The 12,236-nt window shown below is 37.9% G+C and overlaps 1 protein-coding gene across 1 annotated transcript in view; it reads right to left on the bottom strand.

Moving 5' to 3' along the window:
* SPG11 (SPG11 vesicle trafficking associated, spatacsin) overlaps positions 1 to 12,236 on the bottom strand; it is an 88,617-nt gene that overhangs the window by 39,485 nt on the left and 36,896 nt on the right. The window contains exons 12-18 of the mRNA XM_047861402.1: positions 11,490 to 11,561; positions 11,077 to 11,204; positions 10,599 to 10,774; positions 9,261 to 9,474; positions 4,157 to 4,360; positions 2,749 to 2,855; positions 1,155 to 1,300 (exon numbers count right to left, since the gene is read on the bottom strand). Coding sequence (XP_047717358.1) covers positions 1,155 to 1,300; positions 2,749 to 2,855; positions 4,157 to 4,360; positions 9,261 to 9,474; positions 10,599 to 10,774; positions 11,077 to 11,204; positions 11,490 to 11,561 — 1,047 coding nt within the window. The remainder of the gene's footprint in view (positions 1 to 1,154; positions 1,301 to 2,748; positions 2,856 to 4,156; positions 4,361 to 9,260; positions 9,475 to 10,598; positions 10,775 to 11,076; positions 11,205 to 11,489; positions 11,562 to 12,236) is intronic.

Here is a 12,236-nt window from a genome sequence, read left to right as displayed (position 1 = left end):
CTCAATCCTATGACCCTGGGATCATGACCTGAAATGAAATCAAGAGTCAGATGCTCAACCAGCTGAGCCACCCTGGCACCCCTTAAAATATTTAAAGAGTAAATAGTAAATATTTTTAAAGGAAAAAGAAAACCACTTGACTAGATGACTCCTACCTAGGTTTTTCTCTCTCAGTGCTCAAGTTATTCTATGACTATTTTTTGACAGGTGATTATAAACAGAGGAATAGATAACCATATGAATTAAAATACATTGCAATAATCTGGAGGATGTAGTATTATATTAAATTAGCATCAGTAAGAAGCTTTTAAGGATTAGATGTTAAACAGCATCCTTAATTCAGTTCCCTCTAACCAGGCATACTATACTTACAAAGAAGCAGAGATGAGCAAATTTCCACTGGGTCCCTTAAGAGTTTATATGGATAGCTAAAAATTATGATTTCCTTTTTGCCTAAGAGTACAAATATTAGACAGTAATTCCTAAGCCACACATCTAAAATACAGTTACTCCCAGGAGCAATCAGAAACTGACGCGCTATCCTTAAAACAAACCTAGAGTTTAAAAAACAAAGGTAGGGGCACCTAGGTGGCTCAGTCAGTTTAGAGTCTGACTCTTGATCTCGGCTCAGGTCATGATCTCACAGTTCATGAGTTGGAGCCCCTCCTAGGGCTCTGCACTGGTGGTGCGGAGCCTGCTTCTGTCTCTCCTTCTCTCTGCTCCTCCCTTGCCTGTGCTCTCTCTCAAAAAAATAAACTTAAAAAAATAAATAAATACCAGATATACACACACACACACACAATTGATTCTGTTTCTCTGGAGAACCCTAATACAAGGCTTCTGAAATCCATAGAGAAAGAGAAAGAGAAAGAGAAAGAGAAAGAGAAAGAGAAAGAGAAAGAAAGAGAAAGAGAAAGAAAGAAAAAAAGAAAGAAAGAAAAAATCTCTACATCACATATTAGTTCCCTTTCAACTTAAGAGGATATAATATAAAATATAAAACTTCATCCTTTGTTTTATGCTCTTTAATATAATGAGATACTTATAAGTAGTTATACATGAATATCACAGGAGGTCTAGAAAATCCAAAGATATTTCTGCTAAATTTAAAATCAGTCCTATTTTGCAATAACAGGTAAAAGTGCTATCCGTACCTGGCTGACACCCCCAGGGGCATACATTGTAGTAGCAAGGGCCAGGAGAGTATGTCCTTCCAACAGCATACTGCTTACACTGGCCTGGTTGCTGGGAATCAGTATCTGAGCATTTGCAAGGCTAGCCTGGAAGATCAATTTGGGATCTGGAAAACAAAAGAATAGGTTTTTTTCCTTAAGAGAGTTATATAATTCTGAGAAGAAAATTTTCCCTATCCACAGGATGAAGGACTTTCTAAGTTTAAAAGCAATAAGAAAACATCAAAAGGGAAAACGAGAGATTTGTCCAAATAAAAATAAACTTCTATTTAAACAACTGAGACAAACAACTGTTCAAACAACTGAGATAAACAAAAGAAAACTAAAAGGCAGTAATGAACTGGGGGGGGGCGAGGAATTTTAACAACAAATTAACAACAAATGATAACCTAAAATTAATGTCTTCAGCAAAGAGCTCATACAAATCAATGCCTGAAATACTGACTCTCACAGATAGACTGTCACGATGTGGGAGCTTAATAAACATTTGTTGGATGAATGCAGGCTATAAAGAAAAAAAAGGATAGAGAAAATAACCAGAACAAAATACATGAAGACAGATCAAGAGTTGCCTGTGGATGATTATCTACCTAGGCTATCTACCTGCAGAGTTTTACCTTTTGATAGTTGTCTGTGGCGTCCAATTTTTCTTTACAATAAACATATTATCAACATCAAAAACAAACAAAACAAAAACCCCAACCCACATTATGAAAAAATTCTTTATATTGCAAAAAAACCCAGAATTACATAAAAGTGAAAGATTGGCTGTTGACATTCCTTGCCTGTGTTAGTGGCTTTGCCTGTTCCCTTTCCCAAGTGGAGTCTCTGGAATAATACCAGCTAAACCCTCAAGGGGGGCGGGGGTTACAGGGCTTTTCTGATTATAACCAGAGCAAAGCTCTCCTTCAGCAGCTCCACTACATAAGACAGAACAATCCAGACATACTGTGGTTCGTTTTTTTTTTAAATTCCATCTGGAGTTACTTACTAAAAAATTCAGGGCAGACACCTGGAAGACAGACCACTTCTTCATAGAAAAAGGGTGTCATTACCAGAGAGCAGGAATTCACCCTGTGGTAAACTGCTAAGATGAGACATATCCAGAAAGAACAAGCCTGAGGCTGAGGGGGAAGGGAACACTAGCACACATGCTGTCTGGCTTTTCTTGGCTGGCAAGAGGGCAACACTTTTGGTCTTCTGCTTTTTAAACAAAGCTTAAACCTAGGTTATAGTTAGATGTTTGTCTATAGACAAATGATTTATTTAGAGAACACAAATTACGTGCCATTTAACAGACCATTTAGCCAGACTTTTTTTTTTTTTTTTTTTTTTTTTTTGGTTAAGAGACAGAGCATGAGCAAGGAAAGGGCAAAGAGAGAAGGGGACATAGAATCCAAAGCAGAGTCCAGGCTCTGAGCTGTCAGCACAGAGCCCAAAGAGGGGCTTGAACTCATGAACCACAAGATCATGACCTGAACCAAAGTTGGATGCTCGACCAACTGACCCACCCAGGCACCCCGACATTTTTGTATTTAACACAGTGCACCCATACCTGTTAAATTACTGGAAACTTGTCGACACTGAACTAAAAATTCAAACCAAGGGTGCGCTTCATATAATTCACTTTTTTCCAAAAAGGGACAATTTGAAGGATTAAGTCTGTATATAAAACAAAGGAACAAACTCTGGTTAGCACACAGGATAAGACGGTTACAATCATGTTTGCTCCAGATGATAACTAGCATTTAAAAAGGAATTTCAGAATTAAAAGTAAATATAATATACTCCAATCTTGTGTTGTGTTTTACTTATTACTTATGGTCTAGAAATAGAGAAAAATTTAGAGACAGATAATTTTATTTATAATGTGTTTACTTCCATGATGAAATTTTACCAACTCTGTAAGATTAACAGATACCTTGTCCTGTCATATTTTATTATTTTAAACAACAAAAACTTGTCAGCATTTTCAAACTTCAGAGGCTTTTAAAAACTTCCACAACTACAGAGAAGCTAGGACCGAGGAATTAAGTCTCAGGATAGATCCTTTGAATATATGACTTCTAAATCTTCTCTTACCAGCAGCTTTGGGGAAAACATTTCTGTGTCTAAATAAGCTTCAATGATACGAACCAGAAAAACACCATCTATTTGAATTCTTAGTCTTTAATACACAAAATAAAATAAAAAGGTTCTCCTTAGCACCTAAGGCTGGACTCTGGAATCAAATTTAAGTAGAATTAAATCTGGCTGTGCCATTTATGAGAGCCATGTGCTGTAAGTAAGGCACTTGGCCTCTCTCAATGCTTCAGTTTCCTCATCTGTGTAATGGAGATTGGAATAACCACCCGATAGGCCTTCTGTGAAAATTAGATGAGATAATGCACGTAAAGTACTTAGTCTAGTGCCAGGAACACTGTAAGTACTCCTATATTAGAGAAATAGTCTTGTTAGCACTGACCCAACAGCAATTCAGAGCAGCCAGAGTGATCTTGGGCAGTACACATAGATGTATATCTATCTATCTAAGTATCAATTTAAGAGTATACCTAACATACCTTGCAGTGGTTGTGAACTCATAACCTTCTGTTAATCTTACAGAATTGTTTAGCATTCATTTGCCTGGTAATGAAGGTATCAAGTAACTCCAAGTTAACTTTCGGAATCTTCCTCTCTTTTAAACTTTTAAGGCATTTCTTTCATTTTATTCTTTGTAGTTATCTTATAGGTTAACAGACATGTTACAGGGTTAACATCACCAAAAAACACATGATAAGCAGTTAGCTGAATGCAGCACTGAACTAAGGTACCAAGTATTGGAGTGAAGGGGCACTATTTCAAAAAGATCAGTATTCCTCAAGGGAGTGTTTAATATTTTCCTAAACGCCACATTCAGAAGTAGTATGGAAAGAGGAAACTGATTTGTGCTGCTCAAGGACAAATCAATTCTCAATACTCACTTGTAACGGTCAAGATAGACATAGAGAAGATACTGCAGACTGTGTTCCAAACAATAGAGAATGAAGTGAGAATGGAAATCCCAACCTTCTTTGGACCTGTAGTTTTGAACGGGGAGAGTATCTTGCATCACACCTCCAATGCGGTTCAGTCTTAGGAGGAAGAGTTCAAAGTCTTCTAGTTCAGACTGAAGAAAAATCCCACTCCTGTTGGACAGGTTTCAGAGGTGGCAAGTTACCAAGTTGCTAGACTCAGGGCAGACCAAACCACTTCCATTGTGGAAGTCTCAGCTACTTAAAAATAAGGATTTACAAATTAAGACTGCCAAGTCTTGTGGTAGGGTCCCCTCAAACCTCAAAGCAACCTGGCTATATGTGTATGTGACAACATCCCTCACCACCTTGTAACAGGAGACCACTTAACCAGACTACATGTTTGTGTGTTACCATATATAGGAGACAAAGAAGTAAAAAGTATATAGAAAACTACACCACGTGGCGTTCAGGGCTCAGTTCTCCAGGTACGAACCCAACTGAGCAATGCTGGCAGGAATAAAGTTACTTCCTGGAAAGAAAAGCCTCAGCGTCACGACTATCTGTCTGAGAATCCTGCTACAGTCTCACTCTATAAATCTGTTCTGACACATATATATTTTGCTAGTTTCTGATGAAGACTGGTGCACCATCTTAGTATTTAAATGACAGTCAAGAGTTATCTTCATTATTTCAAAAACCTAATCTAAGCTATCTCCATTTTCTTTTAAAAAAAAAATTTTTTTTTAACGTTTATTTATTTTTGAGACAGAGAGAGACAGAGCATGAACGGGGGAGGGTCAGAGAGACGGAGACACAGAACCTGAAACAGGCTCCAGGCTCTGAGCTGTCAGCACAGAGCCTGATGCGGGGCTCTAACTCACGGACCACGAGATCATGACCTGAGCCGAAGTCGGCCGCTTAACCGACTGAGCCACCCAGGCGCCCCACTATCTCCATTTTCTTAGGATTTTAACTAGAATTGCACAATCCACTATGGCGACAGTGGTTAGCTCTTGAAATTAGATGTTTTAAGCACTGGGAATTTCCAAAATTCCCAAACAAAACCATTTAGAAGCTAAAGCAGAATAATTTAAATAGACCAACAACTAAACAAGAATAGAAATTTGCATTTAAATATTACTTTTTACAAATTTACTGTTAAATTTATATACTATACAGAGGACAATAGGAAATATATAATGTGGCATGTACAGAAACACTATGTAACCATCACCCAAATAATAGAATATTATACCTTGGTGTATTCTTCCCCCATGCATGTCCTTTGCTACCCCCAGAGGTAACCACTATCCTAAATTTGTAATAATTATTTTTAAAAAAATTTTTGTAATGTTTATTTTTGAGAGAGAGACAGAGACAGAGACAGAGTGCAGGTAGGGGAGGGCAGAGAAAGAGGGAGATAGAGAATCTGGAAGTAGGCTCTAGGTTCTGAGCTGTCCACCCAGAGCCTGATGCTGGCTCAAACTCATGAACCATGAGATCATGACCTGAGCTGAAGTTGGATGCTCAACTGACTGAGTCATCCAGGTGCCCCCCTGCCCATTCCCAACTTTAAAAAAAAATTTTTTTTTGAAGTTTATCTATTTTTGAGAGAGAGAGACAGAGTTCAAGCAGGCAAGGGGCAGAGAGAGAGGGAGACACAGAATCTGAAGCAGGCTCCAGGCTTCCAGCTGTCAGCACAGAGCCCGATGCGGGGCTTGAACTCACAGACCATGAGACCTGAGCTGAAGTTGGACGCTTAACTGACTGAGCCATCTGGACACTCTTGGATTTGCCTATTTTAAACTTTATGCATAAATGGTACTATCTGGATATGTTATTCTTAGTCTTATTTCTTTTATTGAACATTGTGTGATTTACCCATGTTAATACCTGTGAGTACAGTTTGTTTTCATTATTTTTTTTTTATTTTTTAAAATTTACATCCAAATTAGTTAGCATATAGTGCAACAATGATTTCAGGAGTGGATTCCTTAGTGCCCCTTACCATTTAGCCATCCCCCCTCCCACACCCCTTCCAGTAACTCTCTGTTTATTCTCCATATTTAAGAGTCTCTTCTGTTTTATCCCCCTCCCTGTTTTTATATTATTTTTGTTTCCCTTCCCTTATGTTCATCTGTTTTGTCTCTTAAAGTCCTCATATGAGTGAAGTCATATGATTTTTGTCTTTCTCTAATTTCACTTAGCATAATACCCTCAGTTTGTTTTCATTGTTATATAGTACTCCACTGTAGGACTGTAACTACATTTTATTTATCTACTCTCTACCTTTGATGGTCAGTGCAGCACTCCTAGATTTTTGGTAAAATAATTTTATATTTCCATGACTACAAATGAGGAAGACCATCTTTTTGTATGTTTATTGGCCATTTGTGTTTCCTCTTTTGTGAAATGCTTATGTATGCTGTTATCTTCCCCTCCAGATCCAAGCTCTACTCTTCTCCTATCCCTGGAGGCTCACCTGCACAGACGACTCTAGTACCCTCAGGCTTCCATTTTGTTTTGCCTATGGAAGACCCCCATAAGAAGAGAAGAGTCAGAAAGAAGAGAAGATGAGGATACCTTGGCTCTTTCTGTGCTGGGTGACTGCAGGTTGCCTGACACTCTCCACTAAGGGACACAACTCTTGCCAGGCAGCTCTCTAGGTCTCAGTAACCATTCTCCTTGACCCCTTAGGCCGTTTAGAAAGCATACCCTACTCCCAAGGTCATGAAAATATTCTTCCGTATCTTCTAAAAGTTTTATAGTTTTACATTTATCATTTGGGTTTTGAAATCTACTTGGAATTGACTGTATGCATGAGAGAAGGCAGAAAGTCCAATTAAAAATAAAAGTCCAATTTAAATCCAACCCCCCCCCCACAGCTATCTTGTTACCCCAGCTCCCATTTGTCAAAAAAAAAAAATGTTCTTTGCCCGCTATTCAGTGCCACCTCTGTCATATATAAAGTGAGCATGCATGTAGAAGTTTGTTTCTATGCTCATTATTCTGTTCTCTGGTCTATTTGTCTATCCTTGAACCAATACTCTCACCGTCTTGGTTGCTAGAGCTTTAGAATAAACTTTTATACCTGGGAGGACAAGTTCTTTTTCAGGGCTATTCTTGACCCTCTGCATTTTCATATAAATATTTATAATCAGCTTGTTAAAATCCACAAGAAAACCTGCTGGGATTTTTATTGAGATTGCATTATATCTAAAGATCAACTTGGGAAGAATCGACAACAGGCTTGTCTTGCTCCAAATCTAAATAGAACGTTTGTGGTGTTTCACCATCAAGCATAACGTTAGCTACAAGATTTCTTTAGATACCCCTTTCACATTAAGGAAATTTGCATCCACTGTTAGTTTGCTAATATGTAGCTTTTATGATAAATAGATGCTGAATTTTATCAAATGCTCTTCTGTATCTAACAGGGTGGTATGAGTTTTTCCTTTTAATCTCTTACTGTAGACCTAATTCACTAATGTCATATTCCTGTTGAATCACACACATACTAGCTTTTTAAATAAATAAATATTAAGCCAAATATTTGACAACCATGCAAGTTATATGCAATTTTACTTTTAGTAAATAAGGAAAGGATTTAGTGCAATAGAAGGAACAGCAAATAGAAAGTCAGAGGTAAAAGAATTGAAGTCTGTAAGTAACTGGCTTGGGCAAAGCTCCTAACTTCTCTAGATTTCACTCTCCACATCTTCAAATTGATTAGGACAATACAGCTACACTTCCCTAAAAGTATAAATATAAAATAAAATAAATACATGGGGAATAAGCTTCAGAAACTTAAAAATTAATATATATGTTATTGTCTCATTATATTATTTTTATAGCCTTAGGAAGATAGATTAGGTTTAGCCTGTGAAATTGCTGATATTCAACCATTTTTGACCCACACAAATGGCAAGTTCACATGGTTCAATCTAACAGAATTGTTTTTAGCAATTAATTAAAAATTTCAAGTCTTCACATCACTTCAAGAGCTACTTACCCTTCACTAATTTTTTTCTTAAGTTTATTTATTTTGAGAGAGAGAGACAGAGAGAGTGCAGGGCAGAGAGAGAGAGAGAGAGAGAGAGAGAGAGAGAGAGAATCTCAAACAGGCTCTGCACCATCAGCACAGAGACTGATGCAGGGCTCGAACTCAAGAACCACAAGATCATAACCTCAATTGAAATGAAGAGTTGGACACTTAACTAAGCCACCCAGGCATCCCCTCACTGATTTTTTTTTAAATTTTTAAAAATTATTTTCTTAATGTTTGTTTATTTTTGAGAGAGAGAGAGAGAGAGAGAGACAGAACGCAAACGAGGTAGAGGCAGAGAAAGAGGGAGACACAGAACCCAAAGCAGGCTTCAGGCTCTGAGCTGTCCACACAGAGCCCAATGCAGGGCTGGAATTCACCAACTGTGAGATCATGACCTGAGCCAAAATCGGGTGCACCCCTCCCCCTCACTAATTTCTTAACTGAACAGTCCTCTTTAGTTAAAATCCACAGGCAGCACACAGGTGCAGTGACAATAATGAGAAGAGTGGGAGACATTACATGACACTAAGGCATCCTCTTCTCAGCTCTTGCCACTTGGTCCTTGTAGCTCCAATGACAGCTGACCATGTCAGCTACAGTGTGAGAACCTATTCACTAACACATGGTGTTAAATGCATGTGATCTTAAATATTTTTTTAAAAATTATTTATTTTGAGAGAGAGAGCGAGCGAGCGAGAGCAGGGGAGAGGAAGAGAAAGAGAGGGAGAGAGAGAGAATTCTAAACAGGCTCTGCACTGACAGCGTGAAGCCTGACATGGGGCTCAATATCTCACAAACCATTAGATAGATCATGACCTGAGCCAAAATCAAGAGTTAGACACTCAACTGAGCCACCCAGGCACTCCAAAATGCATGTGATTTTAAAACCTCAATATATGGTAACACTTTATAATTTTAAAATACTATGAAACAACATTGCATTGGATTTATGGCATTTCAGAGCAAAATTTACACCATTAGTTTTTTATTGCCCTTCCTTGTATTCATCTCCAGTTACAATACCTGGCCAGCTTATCTAAAATTTCATTCCTCATGTAGTTGTTGCAGCAAGTATTCTGATCAATAACATCAACAGTCAGAAGGGGCCATCTGTTCTGCTGAAGTGAAGCACAACTGTTCTGGGTCTGAAATTCTCCAATCCACAAGATAATGCTTGACCAATCATGGCGAGCTGTGAGGTATCTCCAGAGGGCTTCGGGAGAATATGATTTGTACTCTGCATTAAGAATAAAATACATTTTAAAACAGCAATGAATTATGATTATTGACACAAAACTCAACAATAATTAACTTAATAGATTCTTCTTCCCTTTTCTTAATATAAATAAAAACTTCGGAGGCACATGGGTGGCTCAGTCAGTTAAGTGCCCGAATTCTGATTTCGGCTCAGGGCATGATCTCATAGTTCATGGGATCAAGTCCTATGTTGGGCTCTGCACTAACAGCACAGAGCCTGCTTGGGATTCTTTCTTCCTTTCCCTCTCTCTCTGCCTCTCCCTGGCTCATGCTCGCTCTCTCTCTCTCAAATTAAATAAACAAACAAAATAACTTTGGCTGTAACAGTTAACATGAATTTAACATTCTATACATAACTACTATTACTTGTTCCCCAGAGCCCTCATGTGATACAGATCCTTAGTTTACACAAGAAGAAACTCAAAGACTATTGGAAAAACATAGATGTCACTTTGAGGCTGGCTAGAGAATTCTTAGCCTTGAAATTTCAATTCACTAAACCATAAGGCTTTTCTCTTTCACTGTCACATTATAAATCTCTTACAAAAACCTTGAGATATCCCAGAGTCGTGGGATTGAGCCCCATGTCGGGCTCCTTGCTGAGCATGGAGCCTGCCTAAGATTCTCATTCTCATTCTCTCTCTCTCCCCCTCTCTCCCCTCTGCCCCTCCCCAGCTCATGCACACACTCTCTAAAAATTAAAATAAAAACCTTGAGATAAGAGGTCTTCATGCAATGACTTGCATTTAAAAAAAAATTTTTTTTTTCAACGTTTATTTATTTTTGGGACAGAGAGAGACAGAGCATGAACGGGGGAGGGGCAGAGAGAGAGGGAGACACAGAATCGGAAACAGGCTCCAGGCTCTGAGCCATCAGCCCAGAGCCTGACACGGGGCTCGAACTCACGGACGGCGAGATCGTGACCTGGCTGAAGTAGGACGCTTAACCGACTGCGCCACCCAGGCGCCCCAATGACTTGCATTTTAAAGTAACTGAGTATTCTTCCTCCAAAAGGAATTCCAAAATGGAGACTCACCAAAATATTCAAATGCCTAATTTAATTCTCATACAATATGTTTAAATTTTAGGTTCTTTCACACTTGCCTTCTGGACTTATCCTGGGGAGAAGGATGGATTCTTGTGTTAGTTGATTCCACCACTGAGCCCAATTTAACACAACTCTGTGGTCCTGTTTGTTAAATTTATCTTTAGGATCATGTTTCAGGAGTGAGTCCAAAACAGATTTATGCTTGAAAAAATCCTGTTCCTTCATCCTATACCTGAAACAGTGGTATAAATTTTTTTAATTTTGGAGGGAAAATCTGCTCATGAACTTCAACTCTTTTAGGAAACACATAATTCAATACTATCATTTTTGTATTTATTATCTTAAAAATATGTATGTAATTATACAAATATTGAAATGAGAGGAAATTCCCTGAGTCCCTTCTGGATGATACAAGTTTTATCTTCATAGAGAATGTAAGCTCAGTTCCACATAAAAAACCTGTGCTCACTAACAATTATAAACAATGTCCACAATATTTTTTCCGTATTATCGAAAGCAGGCTAATAAGACTACCTGGCAAAGGGCTGGATCTGCACATTTTCTTGAAAATGTCCTGAATAAAACTTCTCAACTTGATGCACGAAGTCTATAGTTCTCTTTTCATTTTCAGAAAAATAATTTTTTTCTTTTAAAATTTCAACCTTGAATAAAAAGTAATTAAGCAGTGACCTCACAAAAATCCATCACAATTGCAAAACAAATGTCATGAGATTAAATGCCATTTAAGAATTGTATTTTGAATTTTTGAAGTGTATATATATATTCACAAATTTTCTTTTACCACAAATGCAAAATGATCATTAAAAATAAAAGGAATTCTAATACTTTTACTTACTAGACATTAGTCGAATATTAAAATAATTCATTTTGAATTTTCACCAAGGTTTACTAGAAGATGTAAACTACATAGCCTCACCTTTACCTACCAAAAAGTCCCGTATATCTTTATCAGTTGTATAGAAGCAGATCTTGAGCAACTGGTCTTTTACATCAAAGCCCTGTAATAAACAGAAAAATTGAAAAACCTTTACATTTTGTAAAAGGACTATTTTAAATATAAATATATGTTGGATAAAGAAATACCCTATTACAGACATGTACCCTGTTAGAATTCTACAGCTTTTCTGCTCTTGTGAACACTCATACTCTAGATTTACCTTACGTATACACAGCCTATCCCTAAAGTCCTTAGCCATTTTTCCAGAACAAAGGCAGCAGATAGAACAATTTAAGGTAATGCTAGGCTACCATGACCAAAACTGCAGGTATCTGCTATAATGATTCACTTGAAAACAAAAGTCAATGCAAATCACAATGCTTGCATGGTTTCACTCTGTACCTCTAGAAAGTTACCAGGGACAAGCCACGACCATGCAGATTAGGGCCAGGTCTCAGCTTAGTCCAGGAGGCCTACCTCCGGGACTTCCCCTTCTCAAATGAAGTAAAACCACAGAGCACGAAGTAAAAGTATAAGCCATTAGCTCAAACGGAGACGTAAGGGGTCACACGAACAACCCAGAATGTTTCCCAACAAACGAGGTTCTGTGCACACTTTGACATGTATGAAGCCTTCTAGGAGAAGCACTGTCTCCTTCTAGTCAAAGTGTCAAGTATAACAGAGAATAAATGATGGAAACTCCCAATAAAAAAATTTCTTCAAAAAAGTTCTCAGT

The sequence above is a fragment of the Prionailurus viverrinus genome, chromosome B3 (assembly GCF_022837055.1).
Source record: "Prionailurus viverrinus isolate Anna chromosome B3, UM_Priviv_1.0, whole genome shotgun sequence".
NCBI lineage: Eukaryota > Metazoa > Chordata > Mammalia > Carnivora > Felidae > Prionailurus > Prionailurus viverrinus.
The sequence above is the reverse complement of the archived record's forward strand: the minus strand, read 5'-3'. Positions and strand labels throughout refer to the sequence as shown.